The 24,365-nt window shown below is 46.7% G+C and overlaps 1 protein-coding gene across 5 annotated transcripts in view; it reads right to left on the bottom strand.

Annotated features, from left to right (window-relative positions):
- The window catches only part of ppcdc (phosphopantothenoylcysteine decarboxylase), a 76,104-nt gene extending 52,978 nt beyond the window's left edge, over positions 1 to 23,126 (bottom strand). For 3 of the 5 annotated variants that reach the window (XM_069902695.1, XM_069902696.1, XM_069902692.1), the window contains exons 1-4: positions 22,941 to 23,045; positions 13,610 to 13,705; positions 11,453 to 11,581; positions 3,468 to 3,636 (exon numbers count right to left, since the gene is read on the bottom strand). In XM_069902695.1, the coding sequence (XP_069758796.1) occupies positions 3,468 to 3,636; positions 11,453 to 11,581; positions 13,610 to 13,705; positions 22,941 to 23,027 (481 nt within the window). In that variant the 5' untranslated portion in view covers positions 23,028 to 23,045. The other 2 variants (XM_069902693.1, XM_069902694.1) reach the window with 2 other exon arrangements.
- Between the last annotated feature and the right edge of the window lie 1,239 nt (positions 23,127 to 24,365).

Below are 24,365 nucleotides of genomic sequence, written 5' to 3'. Positions count from 1 at the left end.
AAACACACAGAAATGCTGGAGGATCTCGGGCCGGTCTCGCAGCATCTACATCTCTGTGTGTTTCAACTCTGTTAGAAACTTATTTAAGAACTCTTAATTTGCATAATATTTATTATTTATTTTCTGTATTGTACAGTTTGTTTACATTTCTCTCTTTTGTATATTGATCTTTCCTTGAGTATATCTTTGCATTTCCCGCAAAAAAAGAATCTCAGGCTCATATGTGATGTTATGTATGTACCCTTTAAAATATTTTATTGTTTAACATAATAATCCATATACAAGATATTAATAAATCAAAATAATAACATATACATAACTGGAAAAGTCGATGTTAATGCCATCTGGTTGAAGAGTATCCAGACGGAATATTAGACATTGTTCCTCTGACTTGCAGTGCACGAGGCCATAGACAGACACGTCCCCTTATAATGACAAATTTTAAATTCCAGCAGATCCAACAGCGTACTTTATATCAGTGATTCTCAACCTTCTTCTTTCCACTCACGTACCACTTTAAGTAATTCCTATGCCATCTGTGCTCTATGAGTAAATTCCATCCCTTATTATTAAATGTGATTATCTATTAAAATGATTAAACGTATAAATCAGTTAAATACTATTATAATAAATCACATTATACCTTATAAAATCATTTATAAAAAGGGATATTACCCAGGATAATCATAATTAAACCCCATAAATCCAAAAAAAAGGGAAAAAAACCCTAAAACTAATATAACCCCCTCCTTCAATCAAAGTTACAAGAGAAATACAAAGATGGATCAAGTCGCGACCTCCAAAAGACGGACGGATCACATCACCTAAAATTACCAACTATGATAATATTCTACAAATGGGCCCCATACCTTGTGAAAGTGAAACTTTTTATCTTTAATATTATACCCAATTTTCTCTACGCTTGGATATGATATTACATCATTGTACATGAGTCGGTGAGAGTTCATCTATCCATTTCATTGAAATTGCTCGTCTGGCTATCAACCTGCTAAAAGCTAAAACTTGAGGCGCCGAGAAAAGTCTATCCGGTTCACGTGAAAAAACCAAACAGGGCAGTTAAAGGGCAAGGATCTAATTTAATCTTAAAAATCGTTGACAAAGATTGAAAAATATTCTGCCAATGTCTCCCTGTTGAAGGGCACTCCCAAATCAGTGAGGCTTCAAAAATTTTACACTTTTCACAAAATGGATCAACATCCGCATAGAAATGGGACAATTTGAGCTTAGTCGTGTGTGTTGTGTGTATCCCCTGAAATTGTAATAAACAGGGTTGTGCACAAAATGAAGACTCATCGATCAAACTAATAGAACAACACCAATCCTCGTCTGAAAAAATGATATTAAGATCACACTCACAATTATTTTTAATCTTAGCCATTGCGGCTAATCCTAAATCCAATAAATCAATATAAATTGACTGATATCAGTCCACTGTGACCAAATTGTAGATCAAAAAGTGTATCGAGAATATATGAATCTGCAATTCGAGGAAAAGTGGTCCACTGAGAATGAACAAAATCCCGAACTTGCAAATATCTTAAAAAAAAACGTCTATTAGAAATCTTAAACTTAACAGACAAAAGTTCGAAAGAAGTAAAGTTATTTTGAATAAATAAATCTTTGAAATTTCTAATACCAAATCTGCACCATTCCTGAAGCCTTCAACTAATACTGAAGGTGGGAATGAATGGTTATCTACAATAGAACTAGCCAGAGAAAAATTATTATAACCAAAAATTTTCCTAAATTGAGGCCATATTCTCAATATTGGATTATGTGTCCATTTAGAAAATTAAAAGGGTAAAGTGGAACCTAAAATTGCCAACATAGACTATTACTTGAAAAGTTTAGTTCCATTTCTGCCCAACGTCCAATTTATCATATTTTTATAATAAAAATAAACTGCTTATATTAATCACCCAGTGATAAAATTGAAAATTTGGAAGTGGCATTCCCCCATGTCATGTATGGACTCTGACAATAAATCGGATATTTGACTCGAAGGCAGGTGGTTAAGGTACAGGGGGAATGGAAATGGATTGATGTGAGAGTGAATAATTGAGGGAAATGAGAGAGAATGGGATTGATCTGAGAGGCATCATGGACTTGATAGACCATCTGAAGATTAGAAAGTAGCTTATCTATCACATCAAAGTGCGAACCTCATTCACATTGTGCTTTAGTGCAGCTGATCATTTTTACTTCTGAGCAGAAACAGTTAAGTATTGTAAGCCAGTCACACCAACACCACCTTGCGGTACCAAGTGACTACCAGTACGTACAGGTACTTTCATTAGAACGTGTAGCGCTATTGTACCACCGTAACTTCGAAAAATCGTAAGGCGGACCATCGTACGCAGAGGAGCATCTGTACTTTTGGGTTTGACGGAGTGACCTCTACTGAATGTTTACGACATTCACGGTAGAACCACTCGATATGCGCTTCCTTGAGTCGAGCGATCCAAGTCCAACTTTCATCAGCTGCCTGTTTAAGCGCATGCTTTCAGAAACATTTCTGGGTGGCAATCTTTAATGGGTCAAGAATTTCAGTCAATCAGCTACCTAAAATTAATCTAGTGCATTCAGTGTAGCTTTCTCCATTCAAGATGATCTTACTGTCATATATTATAGATGAAAATGTGATATTATACAAGATTTCTTTTAGTCTACCATAAGAGAGACAAAGATTTGCTATCAGTGAAAATTGCCCAGCATTCTTTACAGTCAGAGAAAGAGAAGCAAGGGAGATGCCCCCAGAGTCACTGAGTGTTCATGGCTTCACCTCCAGCGGTCCCACAGCCTCTGCAACCGTACAAATTCTAGTCCGAACCATCAGCCTCCAGATGCACACCTCTGACACGATCAGCATTCTCTCGCACCACAATTCCGATACCTGCCACCTCTTCAGCAGTCCGCAGGCTGGTACAAGCCCCTTGACTGCGTGGGTTCCTCATCTCGAGTCACCAACAGCCTGCCTCCTGTGTGTTCTTCAGCCACAACGCCCCTCGCCGGTCCGCTGTCAAGGTCTCCTGGGTCGTCTCCTCTGCTTCTCCTTCTCAAATGGTGGGGGGAGGGGCGGTGTGATCTCCTTGTTTTTCTGTTGCCCTGTGCCAGTCTTCCATATCCCCAGAGTCGGCAACCCGTCAAGGCCACTGCCATCTTGAAATAAACCGTTGGCTCCTTTGAACAGGCCATTTAAAGCCTGAACGGAGCTGACGGCGGTCGGACCGGGCAGTTGAACACAGCAAGGTTCCAGACACAGGTCGGCAAAGCCGTTAGCCAATGTGCATGTCGGTGACACTGAATACACATTGGAGAACCGCTTCGCAGAACACTTGCTGTGTGCACGTGAGCGCTGCTTTTGAACCATACTCTGCATGAGAACAGGATGTTCTTGGGCCATATACAAATGCAGGTGAGAGGGAAGAAGGGAGAGTTTCACCTACCTTCATCACCACAAACCAGATTCTTTACAATGCAAGGCACATCGATGTAACCAAAGCTCTTCAGTGTTTGGATCTGCACGGCTGTGATGGGATGTTCCCACATTGCTGTGTTCATGGCCGGGCAGAAAAGCAAAGGCCTTTTCAGATCCCAGGCTCGAACAATACAAGTCTGTACCAGAGAGGGAAAATGATAGAACAGAATAAATAACCCTCTGGTCAATAATAGTACACACCATTCATTACAAAAATTTTCTAGTTCGAGGTCATTAAATGATCGTACAAGTACAAAACCCGACCAAGCAGTGTTCATTGGCCCTCAGCGCATGATTTTATAAACTTCTATTGAGAGAGTGGTGGGTGTATGGAATGTTCTGCCGGCGATGGCAGTGGAGGCAGGTGCGAGAGGATATTTGGTGAATAGATAAGTACAAGGAACTGAGAAAAATGGAGGGTTATGCAGTGGGGAAATTCTAGGTGGTTGGCCTACTGGGTTGGCACAACACTGTGGGCCGAAAGGTCTGTGCTGTAGATTTCTATCTTCTATTCATTTAATTTAGACAAACAGCATGGTAACAGGCCCTTCCAGCCCATGAGCCCGGGCCGCTCAATTACCCCAATTAACCTACAAACCTGGTACTTTTTTTTGAAGGGTGGGTGTAAACCAGAGCACCTTGAGGAAACCCACGCTGACACAGGAAGGACACACCAACCCCTTGCTGACGGCCCCCGATCACTGGCGGTGTAACAGCGTTGTGCTAACCTCCGGGTGAACCGAGTGGCTCTAACGTTAATCTTATCATCTCACGCTGAAGTAGCTGCTCTCCTTTTCCCAGTTCTGAGGAAGGCTCTGACCAGAAGCACCCATTCGATTCCTCTTCCCACAGAGTGGGTGCCTCCGATGTTCTGAATTTATTTCAGATTGTCGGTATCTGCGGGCTCTCAAGGCTCACCAGCGAGTCGAGCTTAGCCAGATCTCCTGGGGAGCTACAGAAGCCACCCCATGGGCCACAGTCGCCTTGGCAAGGGCTTTCTTCATAGCTAGACATTTAACCTTGGTCCCTTCTCTCCAAGTCATTCAGGAAGGGGGAGGGTAACAAGAGCCAGCTTTTCTGATCTTGTTTTTGGTGAATCGACTATTGTACTCAATGTCCACAGTTAAATATTTTAATAGTACTCTTCCAATAATGCTTTGACAATCTAAAAGACTGCTTATAAGCTTACACCGAGTCGAATGGATAATGGGACTGGGAGTGCATTCTAGAAGGCACATCGAGTTCTGCCAAGTGCGTGGGAGACTCAATTTTTTAGAAGCGATCCAATGAAAACAAATATCCCCACCACCGCCTTGTCGAACTTATGCACAGATATTTTTTTAAATCACACCAGTGAGCTATCTTCAGTAACTGTGTCCATGCAACATAGGCCCAAAACTGAACCTTTTATTCCTTCCATTAGAAAAGTTAGTCGGGAACAAAGATTAAAGTTTGAAGAGGTGTCTGGAAGGCATACAGATAATTTTTAACCGATCTATGAAGTGAACGATGCATTTATTTTTTCAGACTTTTTTTTTTCCTAACCAGGTTATCAATATTTAGTGACTAATCTCGCTGATTTAAGCTCTCTCCGATTCCTCGCCAAAGTGAGATGTGAGAGGGAAGGTTGAGAATCATTGCTCCAGACCTAATTGTTACTGAAATATTTTGCTTGGGAAAAATGCTATTGTCCCATTTCCTCTGGAGTTCTAAAACCCTGCACATAACGAATCAATGAGGGACGATTAAAGCAGGGGTTTTCAAACCTTTTCTTCCCACCCTAAGCAATCCCCTTACTAATCACAGAGCACCGATGGCAGAGGGATTACTTAGAGTGGGAGGTGAGTGGAACGAGAAAGGTTGAGGACCACTGAGCTAGAACCTTCCTTGTACACTTGTTAAGGGCCGAATTCTGTTGATTCCTTATTGCAACATCTGCTGATAACACGACTTGAATGGACAGACTTGAAGGCTGTCTCAGCAGATAAAAAATAACTCCAAATGCGGAAAACTTTCATCTTAATTGTATTTTTTTTTGTATTACGCAGACTTAGTGGTCACTCAGAGCAAAGCAGGATCAGGAGAATATTGCCTGGATTCTGCCACTCCCGTCCTAGACGAAAGTAATAAATGCCACTCGGTTTAACTAACTTGTTAATTGTGCTTTGTTATGAGGGAATGAACTTATAACAACTTTATTTATTTTCTTGTACAGCAGTTTTCTTGCACTTATTTCTTGTTTACATTCCTCTCTTTTGTTTTATGCATCTTTCCTTGAGTACAGTTTCTTTTGGACTATCAGTGAGTGATAACTCTGCCCAGCCCGCAGGAAAAAAGAATCTCAGGGTTGTATATGATGTCATATATGTACTCTGACAATAAATCTGAACTCTGGTCCTTGACCAAGGGAACAAAGAATGACATTCACCAGATGTCTGTGAGACAGAGGCCAAGAATAACAAGCAGGCTGTGGGAACTGCAAGACATAAAATCTGGATGGTGTGGGAGGAGAAGAAAGCATTAACATAAACTGGGGGGTGGGGGTGGGGGTCAGCTGTTGTCAAAGCAGCAACATTCCCAAGCCATGGAGGATCAGGCAATGCAAATGCTGTGTGGTGCTAGTGAGATCAGGTTGGACGAATGAACGTTGATGATTAACTCATGCGTTTATAGATGTGATTGTGTCGTGGGAGGAAGGAACATTGTTTATTTAAGAAAATATTTGTCTAATGAAGTTCGCACTTCTTTCGTTCCAGCTCTCCCCACCTGTCTCCGACAAACTCATCGTCAGATGAGGAGGGGGCTGGGAGTGAAGACAGTCTCGGGGCTGAGGAGACCCAGAGCCAGGTGATGGCAGGGTGCCTGCCCGTGGCTCAGGATGGTGACTGTCTGGGGCAGGGACTGCCTGCTCGGGAGGCGGACCGCCCGCTCAGGATTGCCGACGGCTTGGGACGGGGACTGCCCAGGACGGTGACTGACTGGGATGGGGGCCAGCCGCTCGGGATTGGGACCTACTGCATAATATCAAAACCTGCACTGTTCAAAACCGTGTTATACAAGGTCTGCCTGCATTTGCAGTGCTATGTTAGATGGATTAGTAGTCGGACATTATTGGACAGATCAGAAACACTCTACAGAAGGCAGGTGTGGTTGTGTCAATAACGACTGTCCGCAGAGGACTTCATGAACAGAAACATAAAGCCTATACTGCAATATGCAAGCCATGGGCAAGATTAGATCTTGGAGAGTTCCTTTATACCTCCGAGCTTTGTTTTTGCCATCACTCTGGTACAGGTTAATCTTATTCTCATCTGTCCACAAGACCTTTGACCAGAATTCAGCAGGCTCTTTTAAATACTTCTTGCCAAACTGTTATGACAGATTATAGATAAGATTTGGGGAGATAAATTGGGGCAAGCTCTTTTCGTGTAGGTCACATACAAACACTGTAAAACAGATCTTATTTAAAATACTGAATCACTGCTAAAGCTTTGGAGAGTACACAAGAGACTTCACTAATGGATTGTTGTTTACAAAAAGCCAGGAGTTGAAAGAACCTGTCGGAGCCACAGGCTGTCTATAGTGGAACTTGCTGTTCTAAGAGGGTCGAGTGGTTTTGCAAGCAGGAGAGTCAAACAGGCTCTCTCTGAGAGAGAGCGAGAGAGCGAGAGAGAGAGAGAGAGAGAGAGAGAGAGAGAGAGAGAGAGAGAGAGAGAGAGAGAGAGAGAGAATTCAGTTCTGCAGTTTTACAGTCAGCAGCACCAGTTGGGACCAAGCTGGAAAGCTTGTGGAAAAACCCCATTTGGAAGACGGGTTGTGAGTTCTTACTTCAGCCTGGTCAAAGCCCTTGTGGTTCATACAAGAGGTGAGGACTGACTGTCTAATGTTTTACTTGAAATAGGAGAAACAAAAAGAATCTTTGTGGTGACCTGAAAGAAAGAAGTTATCATCTGGAGGACCCTAATGGGGCAAGTTTCTTCAGCAAGACACTGAAGTGGCTGATCTGAAGGAATCAGTTGTGGGTGTCCAGCGAACAACAAATCTCTATCTGAAAACCGACAAGAACCTTCCTGAGTGGTAACCATTTACCTTTCAACCACCAAAGCCTGGTGAACTTCATAAATGTTAAATTCTGCGCACAGTCTAAGAATTGCCTGCAACCAGCGAACCTGGAGGAATGAGAAGTGAGATTGGACGGTGAACCAAAGAACTTTTCTGAACTTACACCCACATTACACACACGTGCGCTTAGAATTAGAAGGGGGTTAAGTTAGGTTAGTTAAGTTAATAGTGATAAATTAAAGTTTGATCCTTTTTTTATGTTTAAAGATAATTAAAAGCAACTTTTGTTTAAGTCTTGGTGAATATCTATTGCTGCTGGGTTTTGGGGTCCTCTGGGCTCGTAACATGGTCCTCATGTTGAAAAATGGCAGGAACAGTTTCCAAAGGTGATCAAAAGCTTAGAAGCAAACCTACCTCTCTTATACCTGCACCAATGAAACAATTAAACAATCTTGAGTACTCAAGAAGCCCAAATGTCCCGAATATCTTGAATAAAATCTGGAACGTGCACTTTCATTACATGTGAATTGTTTGATTACTAATTTAAAACCGTGGAGATGGAGACAAATAAATGAAAGAAATGTTTTTGTCCCAAACATTATGGAGGGCCCCATAGACTGCTACTGGAAATAATGCAGAGATATTTTGGAGGAAGCAAATGAGGACATGCTTGGAACTTGGGCACAAGATAAGTGATCAAACTTTTTGGGGATTGTGCATATTACCGCAACATTTTCACCTTTTTGCTCCCCATTTCTATTTTGGCAGTACGAGGGGGTTTGCAGACTCCAGGGAGGCAGAGGACTGATGCAGGGCACCAGCCCCCCCACCCCCCGAGAAGGAGAAGCAGAGGATATGACCTATGGCCACGACAGTGAGGGTCTGCAGTTGAAGAAACGCACACAGGCGGCAGGATGTAGGTGACCCGGGGGCGAGGGGTTCACACCAGGCTGGAGACTGGCTGAAGGAAGTACTGGGATGCGAGAGGGTGCCGAGGGCACTGAAGGGTTCCTGATCGTGCTGGAGGATTGGATCTGGAGCTCGGGCTTGGACTGGACTCTTGTGCGGCCGCGGGAGCGCTGGAGGTGAATCGACAGACACTTGGCGACTCCCTTTTGCTTCTCTGGCTGTAAGGGACGCTTCAGGCAACCTCTGCTAATGGCGAATCTGTCCGCCTTGCAGCAAATTCCAGGTCATACTGAACTGTTTAGACATTACAGCTCAGTAACAGGCCCTTCCGGCCCAAGCCACCCAATTGACCTCCACCTCCCAGCACGTTTTGAAGGACGGGAGAAAACCACAGCACGTGGGGAGAATGTACAAACTCCTTACAGGAACCCCGGTCCCGATCACAGGCGCTAATGACAATGAAGTAAAATCTTGGCACTCGTTGAGCATTGGTGACAGAATGCTTCACAAGGCCGGTGTCATTATTTCAAGAGGCAAGAAAGTGTATCAGGGAAATTGAAGGACAGTAGAGAGAGAACGAAAAGTAACAATTAAGCAAAATATATGCATGAAACCAAACAGTGGCGAAACTGAGAAGTGAAATCAGGAAGGAAATGGTATAATTAATAGCATAGGAATAGAAATGGGATCTAGCTGTTTCCAAAAGTAGATTTTAAAAAAAATGCCACTGTTATATCCACAATAGTTTTCAATCAAATAATTCTCGCAGGAAGTGGAAGCTTCACTTCAAGCTGCTTTTCAATGTTGAGCAACGAAGGAAATTTCCATTTCACAAAATAACAACAGCTTGCGTTCATCTTCACAGAAACCTCAAAGGCCACACCTAACACTGAAATTGGCCAAGATGTGTCGCAGATATACCTGCCCTGACCCACCTGGACAACGGCACCTCATACTCCAGGCTGACATTCATCGACTTCAGCACGGCGTCTGATACGATCGTACCCCAGAGGCTGGCGGAGAAGCTGGGACTCGGCACCCCCCCCCCACCCCCCCCCGTAACTGGATTCTGGGGACTTCCTAACGGAAAGTTCCCAGTCTGTCCAGGTCGGCAGCAGAACGTCGAGCGCCGTCACACCTCAGAGCTTTAGGCTCAGCCCGGTCCTGTCCACGCTACTGACCCATGGCTTCATCGCCAGGTCCACCTCCAACAGGGCCGTCATGTTTGCAGATGATACAACAGTAGAGGCCTCATCACTAACAACAATGGGTCGCACGACAGAGAAGAGGTTGGAAATCCCATGAAATGGTGCGAAAATAATAACCCGAGAGTCAATGTGGACAAGTCCAAAAAGATGATTGTGGACTTCAGGTGGACTAAGGACAACTAGACATTAATAACTCACTAGTAGAGTGTGTGAAGAGCACCAAATTCCTTGAAGTGATCTATCCTGGACACACATCTCCTCACTTGTCAGAAAGACGCAACAGAGAATGCACTACTTTAGAGGATGAGGTGGACAAGCCTCCATTCTATTGGCTTTCTGTAAGAAAGTTTGGTACTGTTGATATAGAGCATTGGATCAGAAGTCAATCCACAGGACTGTAAAAGTCCACAGAGACAATCACTGAGGTTTACCTTACCCCCATCCCCCCCATACCTGGATCATTGCCTAATGAGGGCTCTAATATTAAAGATAAAAAGTTTCAGTTTCAAAAGGTATGATAAAATGTTATCATAGTTGGTAGTTTTAGGTGATGTGGGTGCCCCAGTGTGATCCGTCCGTCTTTTGGAGGTCGCGACTTGATCCATCTTTGTATTTCTCTTGTAACTTTGATTGAAGGAGGGGGTTAAATTAGTATTAGTTTTAGGGTTTTTTCCTTTTTTTTCTTTTGGATTTATGGGGTTTAATTACGATTATCCTGGATAATATCCCTTTTTATAAAAGATTTGATTAAGGTATAAAGTGATTTGTTATAATAGTACTTTCAGATAGCAGGTGATACTTGTATATGTACTGTTCTTGTCTGTACTGTATGTACTGTGGACTAGAAAAGGCAGTTTTGTCAGGTTGTACCGATACAATAAATTTGAACTAATCCTACAAAGGCTTTTATTCCCTGAAACACTGAAGAATGAGGGCTACAAAATGATAGTTAGAGTGATTGCAAAGAAGCTATTCCAACTGAGAGCTGGATGAGATACCAATCAGAGGACATGGGTTCAGGGTGAAAGGGGTTAAGGGGAACATTAGGGCGAGAGCGGTGGGAGTGTGGAACGAGCTGTCAGCTGAAGTAGTAAATGCAGGCTCAATTTTAACATTTACGAAAAGTTTGGGCAGGTTGGAGGACTAGGGTCTGGGCGCAGGCCAGTGTGACTTGGCAGAATAACAGTTCAGCACAGACTAGAAGGGCCGAGAGGCCTGTTTCTGCGCCGTAATTTTCTACTGTTCGCCATTAATCCTTATTTTCCCCAGATTCCCATCAACTTCCACCTTGATTTTACACCTCGCCAACATACTGGGGGCCGACTTGTAGTGGCCAATAAACCTGTCGACTGCGTAAGCTCCAGCTTCAGGAGGCTTTGTGTTTCTCATTCAATAATCTTACTTTCTTGCCACAACAATAAATGTCTTCCAGTGTGAAAGGAATTACAATAATACAGTAAAATCTCCTTTATCCAAAATCCAAGCAACCAGCAGCCTCAAGCAACTGGCAAAAAAAAACCATGGAAAATAAATGGGTAAAAAATACAAAAATTTAAAATTGGTGTGCCTCGTGGTTAGTTCGCCAATCCTTGAGACACGCAATCTCAAGCAACCAGAAAATTTACTTATCAGCATCCACCAATCCCCATAGCTGCCAGATATCTGGGGTTTAACTATAACCTCTTTTGAGTTTTTAAGAATTAGCCCTATGAGTGAAGAAGACTTATGCGTGAATTCCACAATCTAATGGTGAACGGTGATCAGCTTAGCTTACCAATAAGTTATCACAGATTCCACTGGCTATCTTCCCCAGAGTATTGGCATCCAAAGGCGCGATCACCATCACATCGGCCCAGCGTCTCAGTTCAATGTGCAGGACAGGATCTGCCCTCTGGTTCCACATCTAAATGGGAAAAGAACGAAATTCTGTGTGAAATGACGGAGGCACCATGTGGGAGTTGGTGCAGTGCTGAAGAGATGTGTGACTCTAGACTGGAGAATGTTATGTAAAGATAATATGACTAAAATTATTAAAGTAAGATACAGATTAATACAATATAATTTTTTGCATCAATTATATTTAACACCTCAAAAAAGATTCAATTTAATTTCATCAGAATTATGCATTAGATGCCATAAAGAAATAGGTTCTATTTTTCCATTCCACTTGGCCATGTATTAAGGTTGTCTTTTTGGATACAAATTAGATTATTTTTAGAGAAAGTGTTAAACTTCCATTGGATCTAATGTTATTTTTATTAGGAAATATTAAAATACATAGTTTAAAACCAAGATTAACCAAACTGAATTTTTATGACTGGCTTTAGTTGTTCCGAGGAAATGTATAGCTATTACTTGGAAGTCTGATATAGATTTAGGGATGCAAAGATGGCACACTGAAATAAGATCTTGAGAAAATAGCATAATTTACGTGATAAATATCATTCTGAATGGTAAATTGAAAATACGGAGCCCATATTTACCACAAGTATGTTTGAAAAGGAAAACTCTCAATAACTCGTCATGATGGCGGCTCTCGGTTACACAGCGGTTAATTAGAATCTATATATTCATTGATAATCTCTTTTCTTTCTTTGGGCCGTTGGGGGGGGATAGGGGGGTGGTGGGGGTGTAAAGGTTAAAACCTTGTGATTTTGATTTATGGTTAATTTTATGACTAGCCCTCTAAGAAAAATTTGCCTTTTGTAGATGTCCGGGGAGCTTGCTTTCATTCCTCAAAGAATCATGGCAGAGATGTAAGCCCTGGAGATACTTTTCTCTGAATTTACCTTAATCATCTTATTTTGTTTATTTCTTTTATATTTGTTTAAATTTGAATATCATTATTATGCTTTTTTATGAAAATCTCATTATGCAAAATATTTATTAGTTATACCAACAAATTAAAGCAACGTACAGGTGTAACTACGTTTGATTTATTAAATTAATAAGACGGTAATTTGGAATTTCGGTGAGGGTGACGTTCCGAAATTGGGAAATACTAGAACTTGGAAAGAGGGTGGTGGGGAGGGAGGGATCCACCACATGCATTGTTTTATATGTATAATTCTTTATTAATTGAACGTGTTCTGGGTTTTTTTTAATTTTAAAAATAAAATACTTTTTAAAAAGTCACTTCCGCAGCAGTGAGTGTGAGGGAGTGCACGCTAAAATATAGTGATCGAGGATTCAATTAGATGTACAAACCAGTACGCAACCAGCACAGTTAGCGCAACGCTACCACAGGATCAGCAACCCGAGCTCGAATCCGGCGCTCTGTGTGAGGAGCTTGTACGCTCTCCCCGCGTCTGCGCGGATTTCCTTCCACCCTCCAAAAGCGTACGGAGTTTGTAGGTTAATCGGGCTCTGTCGGCCTGTTACCATGCTTTTTTCTCAAACTTTCCACTCACATCCCACTTTAAGTATTCCCTAGGCCAGTAAGGGATTAGTAAGGGATTGCGACCTTAAGACCCAATCGTTACTGAAATATTTTGCTTGAGAAAATTGCCCATTTCCTTTGGAGTTCTGAAGCCGTGCATACACGAGTCAATGACGTACGACTAAAACGGTGGTTTTCAAACATTTCTTCCACTCACATCCCACTTTAAGCGATCCCTTACTAACCACAGAGCACCGATGGCCTAGGGATCACTTAAAGAGGGATGTGAAAACCACGGATTTAGACATACAGCAAGGTAACAGGCCCTACTGGCCCAAGAGTCCATGCCCCCTAATCCTGTACGTTTTGTAGGGTGGGAGAAAAATCGAAGGACACTCACACAGACACGGGGAGAATGCCTCGCAGACGGTGCCAGCTTCGAACCTGATCGCTAGAGCTGCAACAGCGTCGCGCTGCGCTAAACCGTGCCGTCTTTCTCATGCCCGTTTTATCTCTACAACTTTCTTGAACGATACAATAAAGTGCAACTACCTTCCACTCATCCGAGTCACTGTATACTTCAGCAGGAATATCTTTGGGGTCATAAAAGTGTTTGGCATGTTCTGTGGTCACCACTTTTACTTCAACCTGTACAAGAGAGAGACATGGCAGTAGACAACAATCATATGAACAAAAGGAACGCCTTTTCAGAACGGACAGTTTACATCTCAACGTTTGCCTGTGTCGGAAGTGATCTGTTAATTACCTGAAACCAAGTCAACTCCCCTTGATTTGTCGAACATTCAGTGCAATAAAGACAAAATGACGCTTCTCCAGGACCATGGAGCAATTTACATAAATAGGAGTTAAACGTTAAGTGATAACACAGTATTAAAAAATGTTCTAGGAATTTAAGAGCCAATGGCTTGGGGGGGGGGGGGGGGTGGGGGGGGGGGGGGGAGGGTGGGGAACTACTGCAGAATCTAGAAGTGTGGGCCCAAATGCTATGGTACCTCCTATCAGATGGCAGAAGGGGGGGGAGAAGGTTACAAAAGGGATGTGAGAAGTCCTTCACAAATGCTTATTGTGCGTTGTAGTGCATGCTAGAGTTTAAATTTGACTGCTTTTTAGAGGTGCATGTACTCATTATATGTAGGACGACACCATGATGTTGAGATTGTATAAGGCGTTGGTGCGGCCTAATTTGGAGTTCTGTGTGCAGTTCTGTCGCCTAATTATAGGAAGGATATAAACAGAGTGAGAGAGTGCAGAGAAGGTTTACCAGAATGTTACCTGGGTTTAAGCATCTAGAGTCTAGGGAGAGGATTGGACAGATTAGGTCTTTATTCTTTGGAGCGTAGAAGGTTGAGTAGGGGATTTGATAGAAGTATTTAAGATTATGAAAGGGATAGACAGAGTGGATGTGGATAGACTATTTCCGTTAAGAGGAGGAGAGATTGAAACAAGAGGACATGCGTTAAGGGCAGAGGTTTAGAGGTAACATGAGGGGAATTTCTTTACTCAGAGAGGCGGTGTGGAATGAGCTTCCGGGAGAAATAGTGGCGGCAGAGTCAATTGTATTATTTAAGAAAAGGTTGGACAGGTATATGGATGAGAAGAAGATGGAGGGTTATGGGCATTGTGCAGGGAGGTGGGACTAGAAAGGGTGTTTGGTTCGGTGCAGACTAGAAGGGCCTAATGGCCTGTTTCCGTGCTGTAATTGTTATGTTATGTTTATGTTATTACCGCGCTAGCAACCCGGGTACAAATCCGCGTGTTGTCGGCAAGGACTTTTGCTCATTCTCCACACAACCTGGGTGGGCTTCCCCCCCCCCACCCCCGGGTGCTCCGGTTTTCTCCCACATACCGATGACGTGCGGGGTTAGTGGGTCCAACTGGACAGCACAGGCTCTAAACTAAACCACACCTCATGACCACGGTCCGACGGCCAGTGAACTTGTGGGTGCAAACCTGTTCCTGGGGTGGCTGGAAGAAAACAACCTCTTCCTCCTTGCAGTCATTTCTATTTATACCTCAGTTTAGTTTCCAGTCACTCAGAAAGCCAGAGAGCATCTCAGGATCCAAACGAGCAGGAAGCACCCAATAATTACAGCTGCGTTGTTGAGCAACCTCTCGCTGATCTTTTCTCCCCCCCCCCCACCAGAACCATTTATCTCAACAATCACCAGGTGGTCTGAAACATTGAGCTTGACATTGCAACACCACAACATTAAAACAACCCCCCCCCCCCCCCATCAAACTGCTTTATCACTCTTTGAGCTCACTTCCACGTTCACTGTAAATTGACCCTTTCTGGCACACTGCCATTCTGGAACTCCACCGTACAAGAAATGCACGTTTACCAAAGGATTCATTCAACAGTTGTGCTGCGTCATTATTCCGAAGCCTTCAGGACACATTGGTTTCTGTCTTTACCATCTCTGTCAGGGTTGGGGTGGAGGGAGAAAAATGTTTCTCTGCTTTCCTTCTCCCGATCCACACCTCCCTGCCCTTCCTTCTGTCCACTCTCCCTCTTTTCTGCTCTCCTCCCCCACCTTTTAACTAATTCAGGCATCTCCCTGATTTCCAGCACTCCTGAATCAGAAATTATCGGCATGAGCTCGTCACGGGACTCGCCATTTGAACCAAGTTACAAAATAAATAAAAAATAGTTCAGGAAAAAGACAAAAGTGAAGCCGTGTCTGTGGCTCATTCGGGAATCTGATGGCAGAGGGGGAGAAGCCGACCTTGTGCCGCTGGGCGCTTGTCTTCAGCCTCCTGAACCTTTTCCTAGATGGTGGCAGAGTGAAGAGGGCCCGGCCTGGGTGGATAGAGGCTGCATTTTTAAAACACCGGCCTGGGCAGTTGTGAATAGAGGCTGCTTTTGTAAGACGTCGCCTCATGTCGATGTCCTCGATGGAGTGAAGTCTGGTGCCCGTGATGCCGCAGGCCGAATTAACTCTTGGAGTTTTTTTTTCTTGTCTTGAGGGTGGGTGCCTCCACACCAGCCAGAACGCTCTCCGCCTGTAGAAGTTTCCGAGAGCCTCTGGTGACTCCGAATCTCCTCAAACTCCGGAAGAAGGGTTTCAGGCCTGAATCGTCGACTGCCTCTTTATTTCCCGACCAGCTGAGATTCTCCAGCGTTTCAGTTTGCTGCAGGAGGAATCAGATACCGAACGCGTGGCCAACTAGAAGAGGACTGTGAACCATGATGAGCAGAGATCTCACTCACACTGGAAACAGAAAGCTAAAAACACCCTTTTTTTAAAGCATCGCCAACCTGACATCTCCAGGGACACCGTTTTGGGTGGCACCATTTGGCCAGAAAAAAAATTAAAACACACGTTAGGATGCCATCCAGGAAAGATACTCTAAAAAATGTAGACATTCAGCACGGTAACAGGCCATTTTGGCCCACGAATCTGGGCCACCCGATTTACACCCTCTGCCTTCGGGTTCTGAACGGTCAATGAACCGATGGATTCTCCAGCATGTCTGTGCATGTTTCACGACAGAGTTTGCACAACGCCTTGCGCTTTGTCTTTTCCTCCCTACTGCTTATCTTTTTTTAAAAAATCTTGTACTGACGGAATTGCAAATTTATCATAATTTTCATAGAGTGGCACCCTTTAACAAAGCCGTGGCCCCGAAATTTGTTCGAAGTATGAAAGACACAAACACCTTAACGATGGAGCATCAAAAAGAAACAGCTTCTTCATAGGCTGCAAGATTGATGAATGGTATCCTGTAACCATCCCAAAATATTTATATTTCAGTTTTATTGTCAGGGTACATACACGACATCACTGACAACCCTGAGGTTCCTTTTGTCCTGCGGGTGCGGCAGAATGACCACTAATTGGTAGTGCAAAAATAAACTGTAAAACACGTAAACAGATATCGATCGTAAACAAACTGACTGTGCAATACAGAGAGAACAAAAAGAGAATCAATAAAGTGCGCAGGTCAGAGCCCTTAAATGAGTCTCTAACTGAATTTGTCATTGAAGAGTCTGATGGTGGAGGGGTATATTTAAAAAAAATTTAGACATACAGGACGGTAACAGACCCTTCCGGCCCACGAGCACGTGCCGCCAATTGGACGACAACTCCAAATGAAGGGTGGGAGGAAACCCCCAGACTCGGAGAGAAGGTACAAACTCCTTACAGACAGTGTGGGATTCGAACCCTCGTTGCCGGCGCTGTAACTGCGTCGCGCTAACCTGCGCCTTAAATTATATCTTTATGCATACATGACTATTATGTGCTGGGTATTGTGGGTGGGTGGTCCGGTGAAATGCTGTTTCATCAGGTTGTAATGTCGTCTGACGATAATGAACTTGGCAATGTAATTTAGTGAAATCTATCTGTTTGTGCCTTCCACCATCTAGTGTCAAAGCACGGAAATGCTGGAGGAACTCAGCAGGTCTCACAGCGTCCACAGAGAAAGGTTCCCCCTGATTTTTTGTAGCCAGTGTGTGCAAAACAAAAAATTTTTACGTTGTGCAGACTTTTTGCCAGGTACAAACATCTGTGCGAACTGAATACTTGCGCAAATGTAACGTGAAATTGTTTCAAGAGAAGTTTTGGCACAGCCTATCTCTCATGGCCGATAAAACTGTACTGGCAGGTTTTAATATAGAAAAAACTGACTAATTAGTTAACAGAAACAGTTAGCTGAGAGATTATTTTCAATAGGTCTAATTTTAGGTAACTAACCTTTTGTGCGTGCATCAATTGGTGCGCTGTGTTGCGCGCACACAGGTGAGAGGGAGCAGATAAAGAGTATTAGCAACGTTTTCAAGGTTCGAGTCAAAAACACAGACAGGTGTCTGTGCTAAAAGACTAGTGAGAAGGAAGAATGGAAGGGGAGGAGTACAGACCAGTAGATAAAAGGTGTTAATAGGAGAGGATAACAGGTCAGGACACAAAACACTCTAAAGTTGGCTTCACCAGTGTCTTAGACAACTTTACCATAACATCCCAACTCCTGTACTCAATATTTGATTTATGAAGGCCAATATGCCAAAAGCTCTCTTTGCAACCCTATCCACCTGTGACACCACTTTCAGGGAATTATATATCTGTATTCCCAGATCCCTCTGTTCTACCGCGCTCCTCAGTGCCCGACCATTTAACGTGTACGTCCTGTCTTGGTTTGTCCTTCCCAAAATGCAGCACCTCACACTGGTCTGCATTAAATTCCATTGGCCATTTTGCAGCCCATCTTTCCAGCTGGTCCACATCCAAGGGGCCTCAGCTGAGTATCCTGCGGGCTTCCAGTCACCGTACTCTAGGAAGGACATGAATCCCTGGAGAGGGTCCAGAGGAGCGGATTTTTCCAGAAATGGAATATTTCCGTTACGAGCAGAGATTGGTAGGGATGGGCTTATGAGATTTAGATGTACAAGCTCTTCCAGCCCATAAGTCCGTGCTGCTCAATTAACCTACAGACCCCGGAACGTTTGAATGGTGGAAGGAAACCAGAGCATCCAGATGAAACTGCATGCAGACAGGGGTAGGGCGTACAAACTCCTTACAGATGGCGTCAGCTCCAAACCCTCGCCACTGACCGCCATGCTAACATGACCACCCCACTCCACTAACCATGAGGAGGAGTGGGGAGATGCACTTGATAGATGGGCACAGGTAAGGTTGAGAGTGTAAAGTAAAAACCTGGAGAAGCTCAGCAGGTCAAGCAGTGTCCTTTATATAGCAAAGGTTAAAATACATAGCTGACGTTTCAGGCTTGAGCCCTTTGTCAAGGTATCTTTGTGTTTTAATTTTAGATTTTTACACAGATTTTCATGAGATACCTGAACCAGAATGTTGAGTGTGAGGAGATGAAGACGAGAGGAGAGGAGACTGGAGGAAACACTTTCTCACCCAGAGGTTGTTGGCAATCTGGGGCACACTGCCCGAGGGAGCACTGGAAAAAGGCTCACGCGCAACATACCCGAGTTAACACTTGAAGCGGCAAGGGATAGAAGTCGACAGACCAAGAGATGGTAAATGAGGACTTAATGGTTGGCGTGTACTCGATGGGTTGAAGGATCCGCCTCCACGCTGCCTGACGCCACGACTTTATAAAAGGCAGGGGCAGGCAACCTACGGGCGATCCAAGTTTATCTGGCCCGCAACCCAGTGCAAAAAGTACCATGTGCACCCAGCCCGCCGTTACAGGTATGCGCCGCTTACCGTCCGTTCGGGCAACGTCCAACCACCCCAACACCCAGATTTTTCAATGTTTGCAGTTAATTTGTGCACGTGCAATATACTTGTATTGTATAAGGCATTGGTGAGGCCTGGTTTGGAGTACTGTGCTCAGTTCTGGTCTCCAAATTAAGAAAGGATATAGATAAGGTTGGAGAGGTGCAGAGAAGGTTTACAAGGATGTTGCCTGGGTTACAGCATCTGGATTACAGGGACTTTATTCATTGGAACGTAGATTACTGAGAGGGGACTTGATAGAGGTATTTAAAATTATGAAAGGAATAGATAGACCAGACATAAACAGACTCTTTTCCCCTGAGGGCAAGGGAGGTTGGAACAAGAGGGCATGAGTTAAGGGTAAGGGGGCAAAACTTTAGGAGAAATATTAGAGGTGTCTTTTTACTCAGCGAGTGGCGGCAGAATGGAATGATCTTCCGAATGAGATAATTGTGGCAGGGTCCCTTCTGTCATTTAAGAGAAGGTTGGATGTGTACATGGAGGTGAGGGGGTTAGAGGGTTATGGGCAGAGAACAGGAGGGTTGAGCTAGTGGAGTTGTTCTATTGAACCGGTGGGCACACCGACATGGCCTGTTTCCGCTCCGTAAACGGTTATATGGTTAATGTGAATGCACAAATCTTTAAGCCCAAGAGAACAAGTGCATTTTTAATCTTGTAAAATTCCATTTATGGGGCATCAGTTCACCCACAGACACACCATCCGGCCCACGCGTGGTTAAAAAGTTGCCTGTCCCTGCCATAAGTTATAGGCCATTCGACCTATCGAGCCTGCTCCATCTTTCACTCACAGCTGATGTATTTTTCCCCATCAACCTTATTCTCCTGATGTATTTTTTTTCCCCATAACCTCTGGCAACCCGAAGAATCAAGAACCCATCCACTGGCGTTTTAAATCTGCCTTATGACCTGGCCTCCACAGGTGCCTGTGGCAACAAATTCCACAGATCCACAGAAGAAAATTCTCACCTTCCGCTCGACAGGGACGTCCTTTTATTCTGAGCCACAATCTCCTTCCTCCTCCAACCTCTCCTCACTTGTCTCCAGGGAGTCGGAGCATGGAAACAGGGCTCACTTAAACCCAGACCTCCTTCCACACCACCAGTCGGAGGCCCCAAACAGCCCTTCCAAGTGAAGCAACATTTCACTTGTGGATCTGCAGCAATCGTCTGCTTCATCTGGTGGTCCAGTTGTGGCCTCCTTGACTGAATGCAGACTGGGAGATCGCTTTGTTGAGCACCTCGGCTCTGTCCGCCGCAATAGTGTGGATCTCCTGGTAATTCCTGCCCATTCCCCCGATGACATGTCTGTCCATGGCCTCACGGCATTGCCAGACTGTGACAAATTCAGGGAACAAAATCTCATCTTCCATCTGGGCACCCTCCAAACGGATAGCATTAACAACTTTTTTTTTGTTGACATACAGCACAATAACAGGCCCAATTGCCCCACGAGCCTGTGCCACCCAATTGAGCTACAACCCCTTTGAACTGTGGGGGAAACTCCAGCATTTCTGTGTTTTAAAAACAGCCCCTTCAGCGCGAATGTGTGCCCACCAGCACTAACCCTTCACTGATCCGGTTTCCTTCTCCTACCTTTCTGTCGCTCTCATGCTCACTGTTTCACCAGGGGGTCACTTGCAGCGGCCGAATGAGCCAGCAACTTACCCCACTCCGCATTGACGACACTGGAGGTCAGGAGTGAACCCTAGTCGCCAGCCGTCGATGGCACAATGTGGCCACCCAAAACATTTTGTTGCATTGAAAAGGTATGTGAAAGGAAGTCCTTACAGGTTCAAACCCTTGGAAAGAAAGAACTCCTAAACTGTTGTACAGATGTGCGGTGGAAAGTATGCTGACCGACTTCATCACAGCCTGGTATGGGGACACCACATATCCCCCTCTCCCACGTCTCCCCCCCCAACCATCTCCCACATCTCCCCCCCCCAACCATCTCCCACATCTCCCCCTTTCACCCTCTGCCCCCTTCTCTTCCATTTCTGCCCCCCTCCTCGCTCTCCCACGTCTCCTCCCCTCACCCCTCCCTTCTGCCCCCCTCCTCCCTTCTGCCCCCCTCCTCCCTTCTGCCCCCCCTCCTCCCTTCTGCCCCCCTCCTCCCTTCTGCCCCCTCTCTCTCCCTTTCTCCTCCCCCTTCCCTCCCTCCCCCACATCTCCTCCCCTCTTCCCTCCCTTCTCCTCCCTCCCTCACGTCTGCCCTCTCCCCTCCCACCACATTCTCCCCCTCTCCCCCTCCCACTCTCCTCCCCTCCCTCTGCCCCTCCCTCCTCATGTCTCCCCATCTCCTCTCCATCTCCCCTCCCCCCCACATCCACCCTCTCCCCTCCCCCTCTCCTCCCCTCCCTTCTGCCCCCTCCCTCTCCCCATGTCTCCACCTCTCCTCCCCAACCCCCTCCCTCTCTCCCCTCCCCCATGTCTCTCCTCTCCTCCCCAACCCTCCCTCCTCCCCCACGTCTCCCTTCTGCCCCCCCTCCCTCTCTCCCCATCTCCCCCTCTCCCTTCTGCCCCCTCCTCATGTCTCCCCCTCTCCCCTCCCCGTCTCTCCTCTCCTCCCCAACACCCTCCCTCCTCCCCCCTCTCCTCCCTTTTGCCCAATCCTCCCCTCCCCATGTCTACCCCTCTCCTCCTTTCTGCCTCCCTCCTCCCCTCCCCTCCCTTTTGCCCCCTCCTCCCTCCCCCTCCCCTCCCTTTTGCCCCCTCCCGTCCTCTCCCTTTTGCCCCCTCCTCCCCCCCTCCCTTTTGCCCCTCCTCCCCCTCCCTTTTGCCCCCTCCCCCCTCCCTTTTGCCCCCTCCTCCCCCTCCCTTTTGCCCCCTCCCCCTCCCTTTTGCCCCCCTCCCCCTCCCTTTTGCCCCCTCCCCCTCCCTTTTGCCCCCTCCCCCCTCCCTTTTGCCCCCTCCCCCCTCCCTTTTGCCCCCTCCTCCCCCTCCCTTCTGCCCCCTCCTCCCTCTCTCCCCATGTCTCTCCCTCCTCCCCCTCTCCTCCCTTTTGCCCATCCTCCCCTCCCCATGTCTACCCCTCTCCTCCTTTCTGCCTCCCTCCTCCCCTCCCTTTTGCCCCCTCCTCCCCTCCCCTCCCTTTTGCCCCCTCCCGTCCTCTCCCTTTTGCCCCCTCCCTCCCCCCTCCCTTTTGCCCCCTCCTCCCCCTCCCTTTTGCCCCCTCCTCCCCTCCCTTTTTGCCCCCTCCTCCCCCCTCCCTTTTTCCCCCTCCTCCCCCTCCCTTTTGCCCCCTCCTCCCCCTCCTTTTGCCCCCTCCTCCCTCTCTCCCCATGTCTCCCCTCCTCCCCCTCCCCTCCCTTTTGCCCCCTCCTCTCCTCCCCCTCCTCCCTTTTGCCCCCTCCCCGTCCTCTCCCTTTTGCCCCTCTCCCCCCTCCCTTTTGCCCCCTCCTCCCCTCCCTTTTGCCCCCTCCTCCCCCTCCCTTTTGCCCCCTCCTCCCCCCTCCCTTTTGCCCCCTCCTCCCCCTCCCTTTTGCCCCCTCCTCCCCCTCACCTTTTGCCCCCTCCTCCCTCTCTCCCCATGTCTCCCCCTCCTCCCCCTCCCCTCCCGTTTGCCCCCTCCTCCCCCTCCCCATGTCTCCCCTCTCCTCCTTTCTGCCTCCCTCCTCCCCTTTCCCCCCCCCCCCCCGTCTCCCCCCCCCCCACCTGTCCGAGCTCCAGCAGCCGGCCCACCAGCTCGGGCAGTTTGAGCGCGGCCACGGAGCCGCTCGCAGCCACCAGCACCCGGCGCATCCCGGCCGCCTCTGGCGCGCTGACCTCTGGGAAATGTAGTCCCCACGATACGACCATCCTCATCCTTTGAGCATGCGTGGCTGCTTCCATCAACCTCCTGCGAGTGGCGGCTTCTTCCCTCCCCCTCCCCCCCCCCCACCCTCCCACCCCCCCCGCCCCCCCCCCCACCCTCGCCCCCCCCACCCCCCCCCCCCCGACGCGCCAGGAGGGTCGCGGACAAACGTCCTTCCGGACCCTTCCAGTGGAATGGCCTGCGCCGGAAGCCATTGAACTGGAGGCGAACCATCGCCGGCAATGGCGGCCGAGGAATCCCGCAATGCATTGCGAGAGAAAGCCCCCTATTAAAATAAATGGCCCTCTCCTGCTCCTTGGGAGAGGTCTTCACCAATACCCCAGGGGACTGCATTCACCAGGCTCAGCCCTGTCGAGACCGGGTTTGGGGGGGGGGGGCGGGCGTCGAAAGGGTGCGCCTCATTCGTGCCAGCCCTTGGTACCCACTCGACGGCCACGGGGATACAGCGCCTGTCCGCGTGCCGGAGGCCCCCCCACCGCCACCCCTTCCCAGACCGTTTCCGACATCACCCGGATGAAGAGAGCAGCACCCTCTCCGCCTAGCCAGTCGGGGACCCCCGCCTCTAGATACTTGGCCGGCGGAACTGCAGACCACCCCTACCCCTGCTCCCCGCAGGCCCCGTAGACAGAGGAGGTCACCAATGCGACTGAATCTGTAGTCTTGGCAGTTTTTTTTTCGTCCAAAGACTGGGGTGGGGGGGGGGGGCTCTGATCTAAAAGAGGGGTGAATGTTTCCTCCATTGTATATAGTTATGGTTGACTACTGTATATAGGGAGCTGGCCCGCCCACTGATGACTCGTACCCATGACTCCTCCCCCAGGGTCCTGGGCCATAAAGGTCGAGCCACCTCTCCCTTCCCTCCATGTCCTATACCTGGATCCAGGCCAGTGAGGTTCTTCTGTCTATTAAAGCCTATCGTTCCTTCAGCCCTAGTCTTTGTGGTTCCTGATAGTGCACGACATAACTCTTGCACTTCAAGTGAGATGTCTGTTTGTGAAATGTACCTAAACCCCCCTCAATCTAACCTTATCCCTTAAGATAGATTTTATTCCATAATTGTATTAACTTATTCCGTAACAGTGGTTCATTGTTCATTTTGAAATCTAATGGCGAAGGGGAAGAGCCTGTCATTGTGCCGCTGTGTGCTTGTAATCATTCTTCTGTACCTCCTTCCCGAAGGTAGCAGTGTGAAGAGGGTGGTGGGGGCTGTTGAGGTTAGGCAGTGTCTGTGCTCATTCAGAAATCTGATGGTGGAGGAGAAGAGG

This window comes from Narcine bancroftii, chromosome 11 (assembly GCF_036971445.1).
Source record: "Narcine bancroftii isolate sNarBan1 chromosome 11, sNarBan1.hap1, whole genome shotgun sequence".
NCBI classification, from domain to species: domain Eukaryota; kingdom Metazoa; phylum Chordata; class Chondrichthyes; order Torpediniformes; family Narcinidae; genus Narcine; species Narcine bancroftii.
Note: the sequence above shows the minus strand (reverse complement) of the source record. Positions and strands in the feature narration are given on the sequence as shown.